Source organism: Erinaceus europaeus, chromosome 5 (assembly GCF_950295315.1).
Source record: "Erinaceus europaeus chromosome 5, mEriEur2.1, whole genome shotgun sequence".
Taxonomy (NCBI): domain Eukaryota; kingdom Metazoa; phylum Chordata; class Mammalia; order Eulipotyphla; family Erinaceidae; genus Erinaceus; species Erinaceus europaeus.
The window spans coordinates 130,154,231-130,179,369 of record NC_080166.1 but is presented as its reverse complement, the minus strand read 5'-3'; the positions used below and the strand labels follow the sequence as shown (position 1 = coordinate 130,179,369).

At 45.4% G+C, this 25,139-nt stretch overlaps 1 protein-coding gene across 1 annotated transcript in view; it reads left to right on the top strand.

Annotated features, from left to right (window-relative positions):
- Positions 1–25,139, top strand: part of NALCN (sodium leak channel, non-selective) — a 349,157-nt gene that overhangs the window by 298,541 nt on the left and 25,477 nt on the right. The window contains exons 24-34 of the mRNA XM_060191812.1: positions 229–349; positions 443–574; positions 2,693–2,860; positions 7,114–7,218; positions 15,946–16,052; positions 18,179–18,299; positions 18,381–18,479; positions 21,068–21,161; positions 22,052–22,158; positions 22,357–22,431; positions 24,791–24,910. Of these exons, the coding sequence (XP_060047795.1) occupies positions 229–349; positions 443–574; positions 2,693–2,860; positions 7,114–7,218; positions 15,946–16,052; positions 18,179–18,299; positions 18,381–18,479; positions 21,068–21,161; positions 22,052–22,158; positions 22,357–22,431; positions 24,791–24,910 (1,249 nt within the window). The remainder of the gene's footprint in view (positions 1–228; positions 350–442; positions 575–2,692; positions 2,861–7,113; positions 7,219–15,945; positions 16,053–18,178; positions 18,300–18,380; positions 18,480–21,067; positions 21,162–22,051; positions 22,159–22,356; positions 22,432–24,790; positions 24,911–25,139) is intronic.

The window sequence follows — 25,139 nt, the reverse complement described above, 5'->3', positions numbered from 1 at the left end:
TAGGGAAGCTATCAAGGGAGGGGACGGGATACGGAGTTCTGGTGGCGGGAACTGTGTGGAATTGTACTCATCTTAATCATTAATAATACACTGATTTAAAATGATTTTTTAGAAAAAGAGAGAGAATTAAAAAGATGGAGATATTCTCAGTCCCATCACTACCACCGTGGCAGTGGGGCCTCTGATTTTGTGGCATATCTGTGACTCTGTCCCGTCTGGCTCTGACAGTGACTTGCTGGGCCTGGTCACATACCTGGACTGGGTGATGATCATCGTCACCATCTGCTCCTGCATCTCCATGATGTTCGAATCCCCGTTCCGCAGAGTCATGCATGCGCCCACCTTGCAGGTAGGGCTGCTGGCTAGGGCCAACCCCATCCAGCCTTGCTGTGCGCACCGTGCACACCCGGGGCGGCCCACTGCCCTTCCCTCCCCTTTGCAGATCGCCGAGTACGTGTTCGTGATATTCATGAGCATCGAGCTTAATCTGAAGATTATGGCGGACGGCTTGTTTTTCACCCCGACAGCAGTCATCCGGGACTTTGGTGGCGTAATGGACATCTTTATCTATCTCGTGAGTCTTGGGTTATTTCCTAAATGCTGCCTGTAATGTTTCTGAAGACAAATTACCTCCTGCATTTTTTTTCCCGAATGAGATATATGATTGACAGAGGCTTAGCAGCTGTCACTGGGCTCTTAAGTAAAAGGAGCCCATGACAGGCACAGAAAGGCCATGAATCCAGAGTCTAAATAAAAGCCTTACAGAATTTGCGGGCTGGGGTTCAGAGACATCAAGCACATCACATACGTTTAAGACGTGCATTAATCAGGTCTAACCCCACAGAGCTGGTTCGCAAGCCACAGTCCTTGTTACTCCTATAGTGAAAGCAAGCAAGCACAAAAGGACAGCTTGTAACTGAGACACCCCTTCTTACTACAAGCAAGCCACAATGTGTGCGGCTGAACCTCACTGCCTTTGGTTCCCTGCACAAATTGCCTGGCTAGAGAAAGTTATCCTTCAGTTCATCAGTTCATTTAAACTCAAAAGAAATCTCTCTCTCTCTCTCTCTCTCTCTCTCTCTCCCTCTCTCTCTCTCTCTCCACTGCTCCTGGTGGTCATTTTTCCCATTTTATTTTATTTAAAATTTTTATTATCTTTATTTATTGGATAGAGACAGCCAGAAATTGAGAGGAGTGGAAGATAGAGAGACACCCGCAGCCCTGCTTCACCACTCACAAAGCTTTCCCCCTGCAGGTGGGGGCTGGGGATTGAGGGCTGGAACCCGGGTCCTTGTGCACTGTAACATGTTTGCTCAACCAGGTGTGCCACCACCCAGCCCCAAAGTCTTTTTTTTTTCCCCAGAGGGTGAAACACTGGTTTCTGGTGAGAACAGGGTTTGAACCTAAAGCCCTTCTACCTCAGAGCCCATGTGCAGAGCCACTGCTCCAGGCCAGCACTCTGCCATTTTTTCCATTTTATTGGACAGGACAGAGAGACGTAGAGAGAGGAGGGGAAGACAGAGAGGGAGAGAGAAAGACAGACACATGCAGACCTGCTTCATCGCCTGTGAAGTGACTCCCCTGCAGGTGGAGAGCCGGGGGCTCAAACCCGGATCCTCTCGCAGATCTTTGAGCTTAGTGCTATGTGCACTTACCCAGGTGTGTCATTGCCCAGCTCCCCTCAAAAGAAATTTCTTTTTTTGTGGGGGGGGGGGTGGAGAGGAGTAGAAGGGTGGATTAAGCCCCCTGTTCCCACCTGCAAGGAAGCTTGAGGGGAGGTGGAACAGAGCTGCAGGTATGTCTCTTTCTCTCTCTTTCTCTCCTACTCTACCCACTCCTCTCTCCTGCTCTGTTTGTTTGTTTTATGTTTTTTTTGTTTGTTTCTGTCAGAAAGGGTGAAAAAAGTATGCTGGGAACTGCGAAATCATGGTGCACCAAGCTCCAGCAATAACTGTGATGGAAAAATAAGAAATTTGGGGGTCCATTCGATGGCACACCTGGTTAAGTGCACACATTACAGTGTGCAAAGACCCGCCTACAAGCCCCTGCCCCCCCCAGCAGGGAGAAAGCTTCACGAGTGGTGACGCAGGGCTGCAGGTGCCTCTCTGTCTCTTTCCTTCTCTATCTCCTTCTCCCCACTCAATTTCTCTGTTTTTATCCAATAATAAATAAGATGTTTTAAAATGTCTCCTTTTTTTCTCTAGATGGATGATAAGGCTTTAAAAAGCAGTGTCTCCCCAGGACAATAAATAGAAGTGTCACTGGCAATAAGTAGCATGTTTGATGATTATTAAAAGCAATGACTGGGTCAAGCTTGAAGTTTAGTGAGCATCCGTGATCAAAAGACTTTCAGTCTTGTTGACCTCGGGGGATGTCAGACTGTAAATTCCACAATGAAAGCATCAGAGAACGGGGCAGCACTCACTGGTGTATACCACACACACACACACACACACACAGTGTCGGAGCCCCATTTTCACTTCTACACACACCAGACCAACTCGGCTTTGGCGACCATTGAGAAGTTGAGGTTGGGATCAGAGTTTAGAAGCTGCCCGCATACCTGCTGAATGAAGATGTGGCCACCTGGCTCTCAGAAGCTGTAGACTGTACTGGATCCACTGTAGAAATTCCAAGACTTTTTTTTTTCTTCTTCTTCTTCTTCTTCTCTTTCTTTTCCTTCCCCCATTAGGTGAGCTTGATATTTCTTTGTTGGATGCCTCAGAACGTGCCGGCGGAGTCAGGAGCCCAGCTCCTCATGGTTCTCCGCTGCCTGCGACCTCTGCGTATCTTCAAGCTGGTGCCCCAGATGAGGAAGGTGGTGCGGGAGCTCTTCAGCGGCTTCAAGGAGATCTTTCTGGTATGCTACTGCTACTTGTCCTTGGTTTCTGTCACAGAATGTCAGCCTGCCACGTAGGGGTAGTGAGGGTACTATCAGAGCAATAAAACACACACACACACACACACACACACACACACTTGAGGGGGCAGGCAGTAACACAGCAGGTTAAGCGCACATGGAGCAAAGTGCAAGGGCCGGCATAAGCTTCCCGGTTCAAGCCCCCCGGCTCCCACCTGCAGGGGGGTCACCTCACAAGCAGTGAAGCAGGTCTGCAAGTGTCTATCTTTCTCTCCCCCTCTCTGTCTTCCTCTCCTCTCTCCATTTCTCTCTGTCCTATTCAACAACGATGACAGCAATAACAACAACAGCAATAACAACAACAGCAAAAGCAATAAACAACAAGGGCAACAAAAGGGAAAACATAGCCTCCAGGAGCAGTGGATTCCTAGTGCAGGCAGTGAGCCCCAGCAATAACCCTGAAGAAAAAAAAAAAAAAACTTGACCAGAGAATATTTTCTATTTTCCTTTTTTTTTTTTTTTTCATTTGTTTTTACCAGAGAGCACTACTCAACTCTGCCTTATGGTGTTTGCGGGACTGAACCTGGGACTTTGGAGCCTCAGACATGAGAGTCTCTTTGCATAACCATTATGTTATCTATACCCACCCCAGTGAATGTTTTCAAGAGGTCTCATTCAACGAGCATTATTTGAACACAGAAGAAACACTCTGGAATGTAGGATGAAAGAGGGCTCAGAGCCATAATGTATGATGACATGTTCCTCCCTAACTCTTGACTCTTCTTGTCTGCTTTGGATTTTAGTTTCTGCATCTGGGAGTCAAGGATAAGAAGGTCCAGTACCACGTAGGCAGTACCAGCATCATCATCAAGAATGAACCCACTTGGGCCCGTGGTCTTTTTCTGCGAGTCTCTTAAAACGTGTAGCATGGAGTTTCTCTCAAACTTCAGTGTTATTATACCACAGTGCTTTCAATGGGCGTGGGGCCTCAGAGATATCTCCCCAGGTAGCGCTACCAGAGAGATAGTTCACCACACTTGCCTCTTGTTGGTCTGCTTCTAAATTCTGCTTCTAAGACCCCTTCTGTTTCATTGGTTTCATCCCCCCTGCTTAACACTGTATTCTATTTACATAACCACTGTTCACTAAGCACCGCCCTGCCTCCAGGGCATTGGTTTAATCCTCACTGTTTTACACGCTTTTTCCTTCTCCCCACCCCCTATCCTACGTACATCCTCTTGGGACCTGACTCTTCCGCCTCAGGATATATAAGGACAGCATTGTGATTAGAGATAGCTTAGATTGAACTGCGTACCACTCAGCCATGAGTCCCTGGTCGTCTGTCTCCCGCCCGCGAAGCTAGCCGGGCAGCCTCTGGGCACGCATGACCGAGGTGTTCACACTGCTCTCTGAGAGAAAAGATGGCACCAGAAGACAGTCTTGCGCTGTGATGTCTCTCCCTCTCTCTGTTTCTGTCTCTCTGAATGAAGACATGACCCAGAGCGGTGAGACATCAGCTTCTTCGTAAGCACATACAATTTAGAAAGTAATCACCGGCTTTTGTTACACGGACACATCACTTGTACACAGCATACATATAGAACCTACCCCATATACCTCCCATAGAAATGTAAATACTGTGGCTTCAAGGAATCTCAGCACACAGTTAATAATGCCTAGAAATGTGAATGCAGTGATGTAGGGTTTCTAAGAGCAGGGCTCTATTTAAGATGGCTCCTAAGAGGATCCTTACATTACAGAAAGATGTGTTCCTGGGGCTGGCTGGTGGCACACCTGGTTAAGTGCACAAGGACCCAGGTTCGAGCCCCTGGTCCCCACCTACACAGGGAAAACGTCATGAACAGTGAAGCAGGGCTGCAGGTGTCTCTCTGACTCTCTCCCTCTCTATCTCCTCTGCCCCTCTTGATTTCTGGCCGTTTCTATCCAAATAAATAAAGATAATTTAAAAAAATGTGTTCCTTACGGAGGAGTGACCAAAGCTTTTCCTTTCTTAATGATCAGCACGTTCTGCCTGTGCAGGACACAGAGGAATTCATTTACGTGACTGTGTTTGACCTCTTCCTATCTAGAAACACACCAAAGGAGAGAAGGCATCTGTGGCCGAAGTTGATTCTAAAATAATTTTTTTCATAATTCTCTGAAACCTTCTGCTTTCTTTATTATTGGATAGAGACAGAGAGAAATGGAGAGGGGAGGAGGAGATAGAGAGGCAGAGAGACATTTGCAGCCCTGCTTCACCACTCGTGAAGCTTTCTGCCTGCAGGTGGGGACCCAAGATCAAGCCCCCGGGTCCTTGGCACTGTAGTGTGAGCATTCAAGCAGGTGCACCACCACCTGGCCCATCTAAAATGTTGGCGATTCTGGTGCTACAATGGGCGTACACTTGTTTGTTTGGTCTTTGTGTTTTAAAATGCTACATTTTCTTCCCCCCTTTTATTGCCCTTGCTATTTTATCATTGTTGTGGTTATTATTATTATTATTATTGTTGTTGCTGTCATTGGATAGGACAGAGAGAAATGGAGAGAGGAGGGGAAGACAGAGAGGGGGAGAGAAAGATAGACACCTGCAGACCCACTTCACCACCTGTGAAGCGACTCCCCTGCGGGGGGGGGGGGAGCCGGGGGCTGGAACCAGGATCCTTATGGCAGGGCTTGCGCTTCGCGCCAAGTGTGCTAAACCAGTTGCGCTACTGCTCGACTCCTTTGTTTTTAAAAAAAATAACTTTTTTATTAATTTATTATTGGATATAGACAGACAGAAATTGAGAGGGGAGGGGGAGATCTAGAGGGAGAGAGACAGAGAGACACCGGCAACCCTGCTTCACCACTCGTGAAGCTTTCCCCCTGCAGGTGGGGACCAGGGGCTTGAACCTGGGTCCTTGTGCACTGCAGTGTGTGCGCCTGGCCCCAAAATGCCACATTTTCTTCTCTTTCAATAAAATGGTACCACTTCTTTAATTGTTTTATTCATTTTGATTTTTGTAATGAGAGAAAGATACAGAGAGGAAGAGAGACTAGAGCCCTGCTCAGCTCTGACTGATGGTGGTGCTGGGGATCAAACCTGGGATCTCAGAAAGTCTTTTGCATTCTGCTGTCTCCCTAGCCAAGTTCATCTTTGCCCCCTGATAAGCCTCAAGAGAGACTCTCTGTGCCTTTCCCATAGCTCTGTCCCTGTGGAATTTTAGTGTATTTGAGAGAGCTGTTCAGCCAGTAAGTGCAAGGTCAGTGTTTTCCCTCTGGCCATCCAGCCATAGGCCAGCAGAGGGCGCAAGAGTCAATTAGCAAATCTGTCTTCCAGGATGCAATGCTCTCACATTCTCTGTAGGTGACACTTCCATTGACCTTCTCCCTCCCAGAAAGCAGTCTCTGCCCCCCTTATATTCCTCTGCTAATAGAGACAGAAACCCTCAGACAATACCGGATAGCTCTTCCAACATGCTTCTTTTGCTCCATGAAGTAAAATACACCAAAGTGTTGATTTTGACATCAGGACCAAATCCTATCAACACACCCTTCACCTATATTATGACATGGAAGCCCTGTGCTTTTATTCTTAAAAATAATAACAGGAGCCAGGCGGTAACACAGTGGGTTAAGCGCACGTGGCTCAAAGCGCAAGGACCGGCATAAGGACGCTGGTTCGAGCCCCCGGCTCCCCACCTGCAGGGGAGTTGCTTCACAGGTGGTGAAGCAGGTCTGCATGTGTCTGTCTTTCTCTCCCCCTCTCTGTCTTCCCCTCCTCTCTCCATTTCTCTCTGTCCTATCCAACAATGACAACATAACAACAATAATAACTACAATAATAAAGTAACAAGGGCAACAAAAGGCAATAAATAAATAAATATAATAGTAGTAACTAGTGAGCCCTGAAGTACTGTAGTGGATAAAACACTGGACTTTCAAGCAGGATGTCCTGAGTTCAATCCCTGGCAGCAGGTGTACCAGAGTGATGTCTGGTTCTTTCTCTCCTCCTTTCTCATGAATAAATTAATTATTTCTTTAAAAAAAACAAACAAACAAATCCAAGCCCATTGTTAACATCCTTCTTTTAACATCCCAACAAGGCTAATGACATTGCCCATGGCAGAGAGCATAAAAGGCCCAAGCTTTCATTATGGTGTTATCTGAAAAGTTCTGCCCATATCACTGTTCAAACCAAGGCTGCTGTTTGTCCGTTGTTTTGGTGTTTGTTTGTTTAACAAGAAATTTGCTCTCATGCCCACCTCTTTCAGGTCTCTATTCTTTTGCTGACATTGATGCTTGTCTTTGCAAGCTTCGGGGTCCAGCTGTTTGCAGGAAAACTGGCCAAGTGCAATGATCCCAATATTATCAGAAGGGTAAGATGTGTCTTCTTGTCTTTGGGCATAAAAAAATAAAGGGAAATTGTGCAGAAAGGAAGCTCTCTGTTCTGTGTGTCCTTCTGCTTAGAAGCATAATGATGTGTGTTTATTTCTTGGGCAGACATTTATGAGGCTTAAAACACACCTTCGGGAATCCTGCTGTCGCTCTTATTGTGATGTTAATCCACTGTTCACATCTACCACCTGAGAATCTTCATCTTTGTAGAAATGAACCTCAGAAACTTCTCCTTTGGGTCTCCCCAGATTGAATCTGCCCTCTGATGCTGTAGGAAGTTCATATCCACAAACAGTATCCCCCCTTCCAAAAAAATATGTACAAATGCCAAATGCCACAAACACCTCTGCAGCTCACCACCCCCAGCCCCACCCAAGCCCTTAGCATTCTCCCCTTTGCGAAGCCAGGACTTTGCATCAACTGTTACCACCCAGACGCACTTTTGTCACGGTGACTGTCAAGGACCCACCCTCAGATGCTCGCACTGCTGTTCTTGCCTTTGCCAGTGTGCACAAGATAAGCTAATGTTGGAGTACCCTGTCTCTCGACGGCTGGCATGGGGGAGTACCCTGTCTCTCCACAGCTGGCATGGGGGAGTGAATGCATTGCCTGTGCGGTGGGTGGGGTGGCTGGGTGGTTGGTTGGATGGATGGATGGACAGCTCAATCGAGTTTCTTCTGCCTTATGTCCTCAACTTTCACTGACTTCTGAGTCCTTCCTGCTGACCTACAATAGGGGCAGAGGACACCTCCACCTGAGATTGCTGGGGCTGGGTCTGGAACCTCATCTTTGACTTCAGCTCACATCCCCAGGAAGGAGCATGGCTTCACCTCGGGGTATGCTTTGTGGCTGAGTGGTGTGTTCTGTAGAAGAAAAGGTACATGGTTTGGTTAGTAATTTAGTTGATTTCTGCTACTCTACCCAGCGCTCTATACTCTTAGAATTCAAGTACATATATACATAAACACACATGTATGTGTATATACTGATTTTGAATAGAAACAGAAATTGAAAGAGGAGGGAGGGGTAGAAAGAGAGACACCTGCAGCCCTGCTTTACCCCTCATAAAGTTTCCCCCTGCAAATGGGGAGCAGGGGCTTGAGCCCAAGTCCATGTACATTGTAATATGTGTTTTCCACCTGATATGTGCCACCATTTGGCCCTGTCTGCCTTATGTTTTAGAGAGACTTAGGGAGTAGACCAAGTATTACTGATGGAAAAACTAGCAGCAGGGCTGGATGGTGGTGAACCTGGTTGAGAACACATGTTACAATGGGAAAGGACCCAGTTTCAAGCCCACAGGACCTAGGCCTACCTGTGGGGGGGGGACTTCACAAGTGGTGAAACAGTGCTGCAGGTGCCTCTCTCCCTTTCTATCTCCTCCTTCCCTCTCTGTTTCTCTGTTTTTCTTTTTTTTTTTTTTTTTTGCCTCCAGGGTTATAGCTGGGGCTTGGTGCCTGCACTATGAATCCACTGCTCCTGGAGGCCATTTTTGTCACCCTTGTTGTTATTGCCATTGTTGTTGTTGGATAAAACAGAGAATTCGAGAGAGGAGGGGAAGACAGAGAGGAGGAGAGAAAGACACCTGCAGACTTGTTTCACCACTTGTGAAGCGACACCCCCCCACACACTGGTGGGGGAGCTGGGGGCCCAAACTGGGATCCTTGTGCTGGTCCTTGCACTTCATGCCATATGTGCGTAACCTGCTACGCTACCTCCTGGCCCCCTTCAGTTTCTCTATGTCCTATCAAATGAAAAAACAAAAAAAGTATTAAAAAAAAAGACAACTAGCAACATTTTCTCGCTCACCCAGGTACAACAATGCCACTGACCTGTATAACGCCCAGAATATCTAATAGAGCTGAACTATTCTCTGTATCTGCATATTTCCAGCAAAAAGGGCTATCTGGTATAGATTTGAACTTCAGTGCCATGTGGGGTTTCTAATTAGACAAGCGATTAACTCTCCAGTGATCCTTCAACACAGGTTGCCTTTGTCCAGTTCAATTACATTGTCGATTACACGAATAATGTGGGTTACAGCAAGAACCAGAGCAGAAGAGACACTTAGGTTGGACAGACCTTATATTATATCACAAGGGGCTCTCCGGGTCACTGCTTCACTTAATTCCCCTCCCCAGGGTGCCCGGAACTTGGACAAGCCCTCAGCGACACAACATGGCGAGTGGCAGAAAGGTCAGAATGTCCCAGATTAGCTAAGGAAGGACACAGTAGCCAGCTGATTGCTTGAGTCCTCCAGTTCGTGGAAGGGGAGAAGGGTTATTTTAGACCCACACTGAAGGGAGGCCAGAAAGATAATAACAGCGTTTCAAGGTGAAGCCTGGTAGGACTCTTGCATGACTCAGTGAATTAATCATGGTCTAAGTGCATTGTAATTGTATGTTAGCTACTTCTTCAGCCCAAGTTAAAGACACGTGACTTGCACAGGGGGCAGAAAGCCGTGTGAATGAACAGACACTCTCATACTTGAATGGTTTTGTCTTCTTTCCTGAGGCATTGAGGTCTCCATGGGTCGGGTGGTGGTGTACCTGGTTGAGCACAATATTATAATGGGTATGGACCAGGGTTCAAGCTCCCAGCCCCGACCTGCAGAGGGAAATCTTTGTGAGTGGTGAAGCAGGGCTGTAGGTGTCTTTCTCTGTACCCTCTCTCTTTCTCCTACCCTCTTGATTTCTGGACATCTCTATCCAATAAATAAAGATTAAAAAATGACCCAAAAATACATATTAACAGTTATAAGGAAAGAATAAGAAAACAGCACTGTCATGGATATCAACATGTTAACAGAGGAGAAAATGGCATATAGAGAGAGATGGTCTGTGTCTATATATCAGGACAAGCCATTTTTGTATTTTTTTATTAGTGATTTAATAATGGTTGACAAGATTGAGGGATAATAGGGATACAGTTCCACATAATTCCCACCACCAAAGCTCTGTGTGCCATCCTCTCCATTGGAAGCCTCCCTATTCTTTATCCCACTGGGGGTATGGACCAAAGATCTTTATGGGGTGCAGATGGTGGGAATTCTGGCTTCTATAATTGCTTCTCCACTGGACATGGGTGCTGGCAGGTGGATCCATACTCCCAACCTATCTCTTTCTTTCCCTAGTGGAGCAGGGCTCTGGAGAGGTGGGGTTCTGGTGAGGTCGTCTGCCCATAGAAGTCAGGTTGGCATCATGTCAGCATCTGCAGCTTGGTGGCTGAAAAGCATTAAGATGTAAAGCAGAACAAATTGTTTAATAATCAGGAACCTAAAGGTAAGAATATAACAGATGAGTTTTAGGGCCTTACTGTTGGAAGAAGCTAGCAGTTCTGTTTTAGGTATATTCCAAGGAGCCCATGACTTTATTATTTTTGCTTGAGCCCAACAGCTAACATGCAGGTGGGCTAAAAAGTATTGTCTGGGAAGATGGTGTCAGAGTTGCAAATAGGATTAGAAAGCTAGATCAGGGCAGAGAGTAGGTCCCAAATATGGGGAAAGTATAGAAACGCCATGAGCTGTAAACTCCATTGATCTGGCCTGGGGTCCATGTCTATTCATATTTAGCACAGAAGCCTGTGTAACCTCTGCATCCTTTTCAGTCCAAGCTCACAGTCTGTGGTCTAAGCTGGAAACATTCTAGGTTGCGCTCATTTCAGGACCAGTCTTCCTTGAGTGTCAGAGTATGTTGACCCAGCCTCCCTTTGGAGAGTGGGGTAATTTCTACCATTGTTGTTCCACAGTGAGGGCAAGATCCTACAGAGGCCCACAAGAGGTGACCAGATATGGTGGAGAGAGGGATCTGTTAGAGGTCTAAGCCCATCATATCTGTGTGAAATCCCAGGATTCCCTGACTAGGGCTCCACATGATAGGGTGGCCTGGTAGTGACCAAAAGGACCATCATTACCCATGTTCAGTGAGGAAGCAGTTACAGAAGCCAGACCTTCCACTGTCTGCATCCCACAATGACCCTGGGTTCATACTCCCAGAGGGTTAAAGAATAGGTAAGCTGTCAGGGGAGGGAATGGGATACATACAGAGTTCTGGTGGTGGGAATTGTGTGGAGTTGTACCCCTCTTATCCTATGTTTTTGTCAGTGTTTCCTTTTTTATAAATAAAAATTGAAGAAAAAAAAAAGTGTGCCGGTCGCTTGCCCTTATCCAGCTTTTGTAGTCCTTACTTTATCTGGCAGGATTGGATTTAAGAGTGATTGAAGGAAGTGAAATAGGAAGCAGGTGAGGAGGATATCTAGGTCTAAGTAGAAACTATTTCATTAGGGACTTTATGGTGTCATATATATTTCCATATTTCCCTTTTGTTGCCCTTGTTTTTTTATTGTTGTTGTTGTTATTGGTGTCGTCATTGTTAAATAGGACAGAGAGAAATGGAGAGAGGAGGGGAAGACAGAGGGGGAAAGAAAGATAGTAGACACCTGCAGACCTGCTTCACTGCCTGTGAAGTGACTCCCCTCCAGGTGGGGAGCTGGGGGCTCGAACCGGGATCCTTCCGCCAATCCTTGTGCTTTGAACCACCTGCGCTTAACCGGCTGCAGGTGGTTTGCCCACCTCCCTATGGTGCCTTTTTTAGGTCTTTCTGCTTGCTTGCTGCACTTATAGAGTCACTGCAGACTATTGCACACTTTTACTTTAAGGTGTATATTTCCCCCTAACTTATGGATGCATGTGCACATGTGCCCTGTGTCATGGGCCCTGGTCTATGTCTAGGTTCTGTGGCTTTGTTAAGGAATGCACCATTTGAAATGGAACTAGAGAGCCCGTGAGTTAGGAAAGATCTCACCAGAGCACTGGAGCTGGAGGGTTGATATCCCAGGCCTCAAGCCACTTTCTTTTTAAGATATCTTCCTTTGGGGAGCCAGGTGTTGGTGCACCTGGTTGAGAGCACACATTACAGTGAGCAAAGATGCAGGTTCAAGTCCCCAGTCCCCACCTGCAGATGGCAGATTTACAAAGGGTGAAGCAAGACTTCAGGTGTCTTTTCTCTCTCTCCCCCTCTCTGCCTTACAACTTCCTCTCAGTTTCTCTCTGTTTCTATCCAAAATAAATACAGGTTTTCTTTTTTTTCTTAATATTTATTTATTCCCTTTTGTTGCCCTTGTTGTTTTATTGTTGTAGTTATTGATGTTGTCTTTGTTGGATAGGACAGAGAGAAATGGAGAGAGGAGGGGAAGAAAGAGGGGGGGAGAGAAAGACTGACACCTTCAGACCTGCTTCACCTTTTTTTTTTTCTATTATCTTTATTTATTGGATAGAGACAGCCAGAAATCAAGAGGGAGGAGGTGATAGAGAGGGAGAGAGAGACAGAGAGACACCTGCAGCCCTGCTTCAGCACTCGTGAAGCTTTCCCCCTGCAGGTGGGGGCTGGGGACTCGAACCCCTCAGGTTTTCTTTTTTAAAAGATGATGTATTTATTTGTGAAAGAGAAGGAGTAAGGAGAAAGAGAGAGCATTAAGAACATCACTCTCATAACCAAAATGTGGAAGGGTCAATTTTAGGACCTCATGCTTCGGAGTCCAACACCTTATCCACTCCCCCACCTCTCAACTAGGACAAGTCCCTTTCTAACCCAATATGAAAAGCCAAGTCCAAGGCCATAGGGACAAAGGGAAGAGCATCTCTATCTCTGGTCCCGTTTCCTAAAAGAAGAAACAGAGCCAGTGCAGAAGGGGGAGCTCAGTCCACTGACATTTGATTCCTTCAGCTCCTGTTTGAAAGCTGTGAAGCGTGGGCTGTTGATGCCACACAGTGCAGCTGAGAAAGCACATTCTTCTCCTGAAGTCCGCCTGAGCACTTCCTGCCTCTGTGTCTTCCCTGCACATTCACAGCAGAAACCTCTATTTTCATTCGTGAACCTATATTTTATTGCTAATAAAATAGCTGTCAGCAATATGCCAGTTCCAGAGAGAGAAATGAAAATGAAAACACTGTAATAAGCTTTCATTCGCCTTTCCACATAATTCTAAAGGAAATGTTCCCGTTCTATTCTCCATCATGACTTGGGGAGAATAATTCTTTTTCCCATGCTAAAAGTAGATGAGTTAGTTATACCAGTAAGCCAGAAGGATGCAACCGTGGTGTGAACTAAACTTGTTGAAACAAGAATGGACACATGGTTCCTTGGGTTAGGCAAGTCCAAGTAGTTTTGAGATCTTTGAGTTGTTGGAAGGATTCAAGGAGACGTGGAGAAGCCAGAAGGAAAGATATTTATGTGTTTGGGCTGTTTGCAAGACACCACACCCAGCTCGCTTCTCTTTGTGTTCTCCCTTTCCTGTCCTTGCTCTGCAGTTGCCCTCTGAGTGAGTGAGATCATTTGGTGTTTGTCTTCCTCCTTCTGGTATATTCTCAGTATGATGCCTTCAAGTTCTATATGGCAAAGGATACCACTTGGTCGTTTTTTTTTTTTTTAATTTTTTACAGCTGCATATTGTTCCATTGTGTATATAGCACCACTTTCTTAGTCACACAGATGGAAAAGTGCTCAAAGGAGAGATGTTTTCAGGCTGAGAGCGACATACACAGGTTAAAGTTCCCTTGAAATATTTAAGTGAAGATGGAGAGCTCTGTTGGGGCCAGGAGATAACTGGGATGTCAACCCTCCAGCTCCAATACTCTGGTGAGACCTTTCCTAACTCACGGGGCTCTCTAGCTCCATTTGAAATGGTGCATTCCTTAACAAAACCACAGAACCTAGATGCAGACCAGGGCCCATGGGATAGGGCATGTGTGCACATATGTATCCATAAGTTAGGGGAAAATATACACCTTAAAGTAAAAGTGTGTGATAGTCTGCAGTGACTCAATAAGTGCAGCAAGCAAATAGAAAGGCCTAAAAAAAAATACACCATAAAGTATTTAGTCAGATGGTTTCTACTTAGACCTAGATACCCTCCTCACCTGCTTCCTATTTCACTTCCCTCAGCCTCTCTGAGTCCAACCCAGCCAGATAAAGTAAGGACTACAAAATCTGGATAAGGGAATGCTTTAAGTGTAAGCGGACCGTGATTTGAGCCCCCAGCACCACATGGGACCAGCCTGTATGCAGGGCACCAAGGAGAAATTCCTGGATGGTGGAGCAGTGCTGCGTGTCTCTTCACTCTTCGTCTGTCTCTTTCTCTCCAATTCTAGTGACTATGTCCAATTCCATCTTTACTCTGCAAACCCTGACCTTACCCCAAGGGTGATGGCATCATGCAGGCATAGCAGATAAGACAGCCTTCATGTTAGCCTGAAGACTTGTTGACCACTATCTTTTTGCCCTGATGTGGCCCAAACACCCCCCCCCAGAGTAGCTGCAGACAGAACTACAGAGAAAGCAGAGAATCTTTGATATAGAAAATAGATGGGTAGAGAACCTTAGCCAGTTGCCAGGGCCCTGAGATCAGACACATCCCAGGGTGGAGAGAGAATAAACACGGCCTGTCACCATACAGTTGGTCAGAAGAGGTCAGGTGAGAACACACACACACGTGACATCCCCAGCTAGGACAGTGTCAAGTGTGTGCCTCCCATCCCAAGCTCCAATGAGTATTGATTTGTAAAACGTTTGCATTACATGACATTGTTCAGACAAAACAACAGGTTACAAAGACAAAGATTGGAATACCCTTCTAAGGGAGAAGACATCAGGGAGAATGTGCCTGAAACTGTAATGATCCAAGTGTCATGAAGTCAGCTGCATCCTTTTGATGCCACAAGATACTGAGCTGATTCCAGTTATCCCAGGTACAACCTCCAGACCCTCAGGGCAGCAGCCAGACATCAGAGTTCGGGGTGATCTCTGTGGCAATCCAAGCTGCTAGTGCCTGTGGACAGGGGTCTCTGAAATATCCAGACTTCGCCTGAGAGCAGGATTTTGTGATAATGGGAAAAGAGCTTGAAATATAGGCCTCGTGGAAAATTAGCCAGAGGAATGTACCTTGTTGACAAATAACAAGCAAAACATCTACTTTGCAAACATAGATGCAAAGGTAACAATTAGTAAGATTTCTAATAACAAGTAGCAGGAAGTCTGAGATCAGAAAACTACAACATTCTGACATGTCTGGTAAAATACATAGCTGTTAGTTATTAAGAAAAATTGTGCAGCAGAGAAATAACAGGCATTATAAACAGGGGTCATCCAAGGACAGTATATATATATATATATATATATATATATATATATATATATATATATATATATCAGTGTATATTATATGAAATATTAGTGATACAGTATATACTAGTGATGTATACAGGTATGGACATGTTTTTATGTATATCTGTGTTGTTTTCCTCTCTTGGGTAGATACCCAAACCAGGTCACATAGTAACTGTTACTTATTCAGGGAATTTCAGGACCATCACCCAAAGTTCAGCACTCTTTATCAAAGCTTACTGCTACTGGCTTCTTTGATATGTGCATGTGATTCTGGTTGACATTTAATTCTGTCACTCAACGAGTGTTAAGGAGTCTCTTATCATGTGCTTCTCAGCCATGTGTGAGACTCCTGAGAGGGATGTCTGCTCAAACCTCTTGTCCACCTGCCCCATCCACCTCTGCTCAGTGCTGGGCACCTGGTCACATCACTGCTGTAAGACTAAAGACCTTTGTTATTCCGCCTGCAAAATGTTTCTCAGCTTTCACCTTCTCTAGGTTTATTTTTCTCACCAAGTTGCTCCTCTCCTTCTCTGCCTCCCATTTTAGGAAGATTGTAATGGCATATTCAGAATCAATGTAAGTGTGTCCAAGAACTTAAATTTAAAATTAAGACCTGGAGAGAAGAAGCCTGGATTTTGGGTACCTCGTGTTTGGTAAGCATATCGGATAATTATTCTGGAGAATAGTATTCTGTTTGTCAGCGTGAACTTTTTAAAGCAGTCTAATGGGGCATGAAACTCAACATAATTCTTCTAGAGATGTTAAAATGGGTTTAAGTTAAGGCAAAACTCCTGAGTTACTCACAATAATTTGTGAAAAATACAGTAGCTAAGCAAGAAGCAAAGTGATTTATGTTGCTTTAAGAAATGCATGGGGAGTCGGGCGGTAGTGCAGCAGGTTGAGCATATGTGGTGCAAAGCTCAAGGACTGGAGTAAGGATCCTGGTTCGAGCCCTCAGTTCCCCACCTGCAGGGGATTCGCTTCACAGGCAGTGAAGCAGGTCTGCAGGTGTTTTTCTCTCCCCCTCTCTGTCTTCCCCTCCTCTCTCCATTTCTCTCTGTCCTATCTAACAACAACGGCATCAATAACAACAGTGCAGGAGGGTTCCTTTGTCCCCACAGCTTCTCCAGCATTTGCTGCTGTTACCTTTCCTGATGTCTGCCATTCTCACAGGAGTGAATTGGTATCTACTGTTGTCTTCATTTGCATTTATTTCTCTGACAATCAATGACTTGGAGCATTTTTTCACATGTTAGTTGACCTTTTGGATCTCTTCTGTGGTGAATATTCTGTTCATCTCCCCATTTTTGGATGGAATCATTTGTTTTCTTGTTGCTGAGTTTGGTGAGCTCTTTATATATTTTGGTTATTAAACTCTTGTCTGATGTATGGCATGTAAAGATCCTCTCCCATTCAACACAGCTTTTTATAAAGACCCCAGTTCCTGCCCAAAGTGGGCACCACACTCAAGATCCCCTCCCATTTCTTTGCAGGACACAAATGACAGCAGAGGGGCTGGCTTCACAGCCCCTCCCAGGTACTAGCACCAAATGTAAGAAATATAAGAAACTAAATGAGGCGAGTAAAGTCAGACAAAGGAAAGTTCTACTGTAGTGGCCAGGAAGAGACATTGAAAAGCCCAGCTAAAGTAGCCGGGGAGAATCTAGGAACCCTAGACAGATGGGAGAGAACCCAGCGGGTGGGGGAGCTAAGAAGGCCCTTGTGAGGCAGGCTGGTGGGCCTTCTATAGTGGATCAGCTGTTTGTTTCTGTTGTGGGAAGGTCACAGGACTTATGACCCATTTAGAGATGTTTCTGGTTGGATTTGTCTGGTGTAGGCAGGAGTAAATCTTCCCGCATGGGTGAGGGGTCTGCTTTTTCTCAGTATGTCCCCTTCAGTCTGTTTTGGCAAGGTAAGTTCTTCCCGTAAGAGTAGGGGGTCAGGCCTCAGCATATTTCCATCACAGGAGACTCTCTTCGCCTTCCTTCCTGCTCCTTCCCTCCCTGGAGGACTACTGTGCTTCTTTTAAAATATATATTTTATTGGGGGCCAGGCGGTGGCGCACCTGGTTAAGTGCTCACATTACAATGCGCAAGGATCCAGGTTCAAGCCCCTGGTCCCCACCTGCAGGGGTAAAGTTTCCCAAGTGGTGACGCAGGGCTGCAGGGGTCTCTCTGTCTCTCTTCCTTTCTACCTCTCCTTCACCTCTCAATTTCTCTCTGCCTCCATCCAATAATAAAAATTAAAAAATATTTTATTTACTTATTGAACAGAGACAGAGAGAAGTCAAGAGAGGGAAGGGAGAGATGGAGAGACACCTGCAGCACTGCCTCGCCACTCATGAGCTTTCCCCCTACAGCGGGCAACCAAGGGCTTGAACCTGGGTCCTTGTGCACTGTAGCATCTGCACTCAACCAGGTGCACCACAGCCCAGCCCCAGCTACTAAACTTCTAATAAACTTGCTTTGTAAAATCTCAGTGTCTTTATCTTTCCTCTCTCATCTCATTCTCTCACTTTCTGTCCTCTCTCTCTCTCTCTCTCTCTGTCTCTCTCTGTCTCTGTCTCTCTGTCTCTCTCTCTGTCTCTCTCTCTGTCTCTGTCTCTCTCTCTCTTTCTTTTTCCTTCATGGAACTTGGTAGCCGCCACCCATCAGAGAAATGGACAACAGGAGGATTGAACTCTCCGCAGCAGGCAGAACAGGGAACGTAGGGAGGAATGGGGTGGGAGTGCCTTCCTCCCGTGGGAATCTCACAAACCCTCCCTCTTCCCGCTCTGCAGGGCCAACCCTCGGAACTTTAATTTCGACAACGTGGGCAATGCTATGCTGGCCTTGTTTGAAGTGCTGTCCTTGAAAGGCTGGGTGGAAGTCAGGGACGTCATTATTCACCGAGTGGGCCCGGTAAGCCAGGACACGCCCCTCCTTGGATGGCTTCGGATGCGTGGCTTTGAGGCTTCAAGGTGGTGATTTTCTCTTGCACAGATGCACGGCATCTATATCCACGTTTTCGTCTTCCTCGGCTGCATGATCGGATTGACTCTCTTCGTGGGAGTCGTGATCGCTAATTTCAATGAAAACAAGGTAAGGAGCCTCAGCTGGCTGGGTGTATGTACTTTTGCAGCCAGACACCCGCTCTGAACTCTCACCGTGAGGGTTTCACAAGCTGCCTCGTTGCTGCCTTTGCAGCACGTTGTTTAAGGACACGATGCTCCTGCTCAGTTTCCCTCTAGGCAACTGTGTCATTGATTCTCCATCCACCACAAGGCAAGGCGACTGCTTCTAGTATTCACCTTGGGAGGGAGATCAAACTCAGAATTTAGATGGGGTCAGGGTTGCCAGAGAAATCTTTAAATCCAGGGGCGCCGGGCGCTAGCGCAAAGGAGTAAGCAAAGGATGGTGCAAAGCGCAAGCGCCGGTGTAAGGATCCCGGTTTGAGCTCAGGGGACTGGAGGAAGTCAGAGCAAGAATAGACGTCCTTCCAGTGCTGTTGTGTGTCTGTACCAGAAGAAATGGAGGCTGAGGGAAGGCAGAGGGCAAAGCTCAGAGGGGTTCTTAGAGAACAACAAGAATCTATCAGCACACACTGCGAGTTTGATTAACTCATTGGAGATGCTAAATTATGTGAACCTTTTGGAGATATTTTTATCTACAGGTGTTTGAAATGGTAGCAGGTGATGAGATCTGATCATGATATATATATATATATATATATATATATATATATATTAGTTAATTATTCAGCAGATTTCTTTCAGCACTTACCAAGTGTCAAACACTGCACTTGACTAGGTCACAAGGTATATGAATATTTCTGCCCTTGGAGCCAGGTAGTGGTGTACGCAGTAGAAAACACATTCTTTTTTTTTTTTTCTTTTTTTTTTCAAATTTCTTTATTGGGGAATTAATGTTTTACATTCAACAGTAAATACAATAGTTTGTACATGCATAACATTTCTCAGTTTTCCATATAGGAATACAACCCTCTCTAGGTCCTCTGTCATCCTTCTTGGAGCTGTATTCTCCCCCCATCCACCCACCCCAGAGTCTTTTACTTTGGTGCAGTATGCCAATTCCAGTTCAGGTTCTATTTGTGTAGAAAACACATTCTACCCAGGTTCAAATCCCTGTTCCCCACCTGCTGCTGTGAGCAGTGGAGTCATTGCAGGCCACGAGCCCCAACTATAACTCTGGTGGTTAAAAACAAAGATGAAAGAAAAAGAGAAGAAAAAGAAAGGAAAGGAAATGAGAAAAGAAAAGAGAGAAGAGAGGAGAAGAGGTCTCTTCCCTACTGGGTCTCACATTCCAATAGACATACCAAAGGTGTACAAATAGATTTTCAAATATACAGGCAACAGAAACATATAAAGGTGTGTGAAATACAGTCAGCTTCAGAGACAATGTTCTTACAGTCCATACTGAGACCAAATCATAACTTCTTTAGGAAACCCATGTGACCTGGTAATGGCATACCCACTAGAGCTCGTCACCATGTGCAAGGATCCAGGTTCTAGTCCCCGGTCTCCACCAGCAGGAGGAAAGTTTCACAAGTAGTGAAGCAAGTCTCTGAGTGTCTCTCTGTCTCTCTCTGTCTCTCTGTCTCCTCCTTCTCTCTCGACTTTTCTGTCTCTGTCAATTAAATAGCAAATAATTAGAAAAGCCTGTAAATCAATATGTTTATGGCAATATGTTTAATGAACTTAACTTCACAATAAGAGACAGTTAGGTTTTGCTTTATTAAAGATTGCATGACGCCTCCATGCTTATTACCATTTTGTATCCTTTAAACATCTGACTTTCAAAAAAAATCCCTTGTTTTGTGCACTGATGGAATAACATGCATGTCTGTGGCTTGTTTGCAGATTTAGCAGTGTTAATTAACAGAAAACAATGGCTTGAAAACAACTGTCACCACCTGGCTCAGAGTGGTGGAGTTGTAGTGCAGACAAAAAGTTGTCACTTTCCCAGTGACAACCCTAGTGGCAGGAATGAAGGAAGGAAGGAAGGAAAGAAGGAAGCATGGATGAGGGAGGGAGTGAGGGCAGGGAGGAAGGAAGGATGGAAGGATATATTTTTTAATTTTTCATTGATTTAATAATGATTGACAAGATTGTAGAATTAAGAAAGGTACAACACCACACAATTCCCACCATCAGAGCTCCATATCCCATCCCCTCCATTGGAAGTTTTGCTATTCTTTATCCCTCTGGGAGCATACACCCAGGGTCATTATGGGATGCAGAAGATGGAAGGAAGGTCTGGCTTCTGTAACTGCTTCCCCAACTGGACATGGGCGTTGACAGGCTGACCCATACTCGCAGCCTGTCTCTCTCTTTCCCTAGTGGGGCAGAGCTCTGGGGAGGTGGGGTTCCAGGACATATTGGTGGGGTCGTCTGTCCAGGGAAATCAAGTTGGTGTCATGGTAGCATCTGCAACTTGGTGGCTGAAAAAGCATTAAGATATAAAGCAGAACAAATTGTTGACTAATCAGGAACCTAAAGGGAAGACTATAGCAGATGAGATTTGGGGGTCTCCGTTTTGGAAAGAGCTAGGAAGTCTGTTTTTATGTTAGATCCCCAGCTCATTCCTGTTGGGACTAGTACTTCTTTGCTGGTGTTCTGGGGTGGTTGTGTGTTGGACTAAAGCCCATCTGCTTTCCTGTGCATATGAAGGGGACAGCCCTGCTGACCGTGGATCAGAGGCGATGGGAAGACTTGAAGAGCAGGCTGAAGATAGCACAGCCCCTTCACCTGCCTCCGCGCCCAGGTAGGCTCTCTGCTGCTGGGACTTGATTCCCATGGGGCAGCTGGTATTCAGGGTCCCCCTCCCTGGGGAGTCTCAGATTTCAATGAAAATAATAACTGTGTGCGGCTGGAAGGTTCAGCTGAGCGTATGCTCATATAGAAACAGGCAATTAAAACCAGCCACCCAAAGGCTGTGCTTCAGTTCATGAGGGAGAAGTCTTAATGGGGAAAAAAAAACAAACGGATTTTTAAATAAAACAGATTTGTGTTGGGCTTTTCCACATGCGAGTGGAGTGTGTTCAATAGATAGAAATGGGATGATACAGCCTTAATATTCCAAATTGGCATATTCCTCTTCTGTGGACAGAACTCTCAGAGAAGAAATGGACATTTTGTTTGTTTGTTTGGCTTGCTTTTTCTGTATGTGTGTGTTGTCATTTTTTTTTTTTTTTTTTTTGCGATTAACAGTAGTTTACAAGATGGTAAGATGACAAGGTCAAGCTCCACTCACCGCCAAAGTCCTGTGTCCACACCCTTCCCCCTCCCAAAGATGGCAGCCAGAGTTCCCACAAAGTCTTAGAAAAAGTTCACTGGCTTCTAGTTTCTGTTTTGTTTTGCAAGTCCATGTGTGTCAGCTCTCTAGAGTCCACATATGAGGGAAACCACTGTGTCGTTGCCTTTCATCTCTTGACATACTTCACTAAGCAGAATCACCTCCACTTCCATCCATTCCTGTCCCAAAAGATACAATATTACCTTTCTTTGATCACAGAATTGTATCCCATGGAGTACACAGCCCATAACTTCTCTAATGGACTGTGTTCTTAAGAGCAGCCTTAAAGAAAGGAGGGATGAGAAAGGCAGCGTGTACCGCTCTCCGACCTGCCTCTGACCCCGGCTTTTCTTTTTCAGATAACGATGGCTTCAGAGCAAAGATGTATGACATAACCCAGCATCCCTTTTTCAAGAGGACGATTGCACTGCTTGTCCTAGCCCAGTCGGTGCTACTCTCTGTCAAGGTACCTGGTTGCACCCCCAAGATTCAGAGAATGTACTTCTGATTCCTGGTTGGTTATATGCTAGGATATGGATATGCCAGGTGGCCGTGTCTGTGCCTGGTATCCTCTGCTGAGCGGAATATAGTGAGCTGCACATGGGAAGGGGAGAACAAGGTCTTTGTTTTTATGCAGCTGATGGGCATGTGTTGTCTGTTACAGTGGGACGTTGAGGACCCAGTGACCGTTCCTTTGGCAACAATGTCAGTGGTCTTCACCTTCATCTTCGTGCTAGAGGTCTGTATAGCATGGCGTCTGGGGTGAGAGGGCCAGAGTAGATCTGAGGAGGCCATATCCTCGGTGGCTCTGATATTTTTTTTATTATTATTAGAGATTTAATATTGATTTATAAGATTATAAGATAATAGGGGTACAATTCCATACAGTCTCCACCACCAGAGCTCCATATCCCATCCCCTCCATTGGAAACTTCCCTGTTGTTTATCCTTCTGAGTATGGACCAAATTATTTTTGGGGTGAAAAAAGTAGGAGGTCTGGCTTCTGTAATTGCTTCTCCGCTGCTGGACATGGGTGTTGGCAGGTGGATCCATACACCCCCAGCCTGTTTCTGTCTTTCCCTAGTGGGTTAAGGCTCTGGAGAGGGAAGGTTCCCTGCCCAGGGATGTCAGGCTGGCATCATGGAAGCATCTGGAGCTTGGTGGCTGAGATGCAGTAAGGTGGAAAACAGGACAAAATGTTTAATAAGCAGGAGCCACAAAGTGGGAACAGAGTAGATGAAGGTAAGAGCCTTAGGGTAGAGGAAGCTAGGAAGTCTATTTTAGGAACATTTTTAGGACCCTATGTCTTGCTTGAGTTTGATAGCTAACGGGGGGGGGGTGAACTAGAAATATTGTAGAGTGTAGCACTAGGAAGCAGGATGAGGGCAGAAATCTGCTCACAAACTTGAAGAAGATATATAAACGCAATTAACTATTCACCACAATCATCTAGCTGTTCATATTTAGTCCAAGAGCCTGTACAACCGTTGAATCCCTGTTAGTCTGAGTTCACAGTCGACAGTCACTACATTCTAGGCTGCACTCATTTCAGGGCCCGTCTTCCTGGAGTGGCAGAGAAGGATGGCCCAGCCTCCCTCCAGAGAGTGGGGCAGACCCTCCCATTGCAATTGCACAGTGAGAGCACAGTCCTGAAGATGGTGACTCTGACTTTCATTGCCTCAGAAGTCTTCTGAGGGAAGACTTATATGTCCTATCATGCTAATAGGATGTTTCCTTTATAGGCTGTTCTATTTACCTGGAACAAGGATTTCAGCATACATTTTGGATTTGTTTTCTAACTATCAGACATGCTAAGTGCTCTTGATTGCTGTGTCTAAATGTTGGCCTGTCAACATAGTTGTGTAGGTTCAGCTATTTCCAGCACACTGTACCAACCAGTGCCATTGGGGGACTCAGGTTGTTGGCCCAGACAAGGCTATTTAAATCTCTGGTTCATATGCCACTTCCCAGGCAGCCTTTGAAATGCAAACATGTTCTGACTTTACCCTGCACTGGCTGACGTTCCCCAAAATCTACGTGTTACTTGCTGCAGGCCGAACAGTGCTGCACTAGTAGAATTCATCATGGAAGGAGGAGGGAAGAGTGTGGGGAGTATAGACTGGTGACCTAGTCATCTTACATGACAGACAGGCAGGCATGCAGGCAGAAGGATAGACAGGGAGATGGGCAGACAGGTAAACAGGTAGGCAGAATAAGAGAGATTGGAAGATGGATCAAAGATAGAAAGATAGATGGAGAGATTGATTGATTGATTGGTAGATGATAAACAGATGTGCAAGTGGATGGATGGATAAATGGATGAGGGATGGATGGATGGATGGATGGATGGATGGATGGATGGATAGATGGATACATAGGCAACCAGATAGATTTAAATGATAAATTCTTCTCTTTGGTTCTTATGTCCTTAAAAAGGGGGGGCTGAGGAAACAGTATAATGATTATGTCAAAAACTTTCATGACTAAGGCTCTGAGGTTCCAGATTCAATCATCAATACCACCAATAGGCCAGAACTGAGCAGTACTCTGCTGTGTGTGTGTGTGTGTGTGTGTGTGTAAAATAATAAAATTAAATAAATATTTAAAAATACCAGAAATAGAAGGATGAATATGGGATGAAAGACAAGGATGATCTCACTCATAGAAGGTGAAAAACAAGATCAGAATGGAAAACTCTAAGCAGAACATGGACTAGAGTTGGTGTATTGCACCAAAGTAAAAGACTCTGGGGTGGGTGGGGTGGGGTGTTCAGGTTCTAGAATATGATGGCAGAGGAGGACCTAGGTGGGGGGTTAGAGTGTTATGTGGAAAACTGAGAAATGTTACACATGGAACAACTACTATATTTTACTGTCGACTGTAAACCATGAATCCCCATAATAAATATATATATTTATATATTTATTTTATATATATCCATTTATCGCCATAATAAAGAAATAGATATTATTGATTAATGGTTATAGGATATATATATATATATATATATATATATATATATATATATATATCCTGTAGTTACACTTAAGCATGAGTTAAACACTCTGCCTCTGGTCACCTCCTCCTTGTTTTTCCAGGTGACCATGAAAATCATAGCGATGTCGCCTGCTGGCTTCTGGCAAAGCAGAAGAAACCGCTATGACCTGCTGGTGACGTCACTGGGCATCGTCTGGGTGGTGCTTCACTTTGCCTTCCTGGTAGGTGTGCGGTTTCAGGCCAGGCACACGCCTTGCTGGGTGTGAGGTCCTGGGTTCAACTCACAGCACCTCATAGGAGCCCCAGGGGTAACACCATGAATGATGGAACAAGGAAGAGAAAGTTGTGCGAGAGTCTTCAAGTCATCTTTTGGGCACCAGTGTGCTCAATTTGCTGGGGGTTTTTCCTTTCTTTCTTTCTTTCTTTCTTTCTTTCTTTCTTTTTATTTAT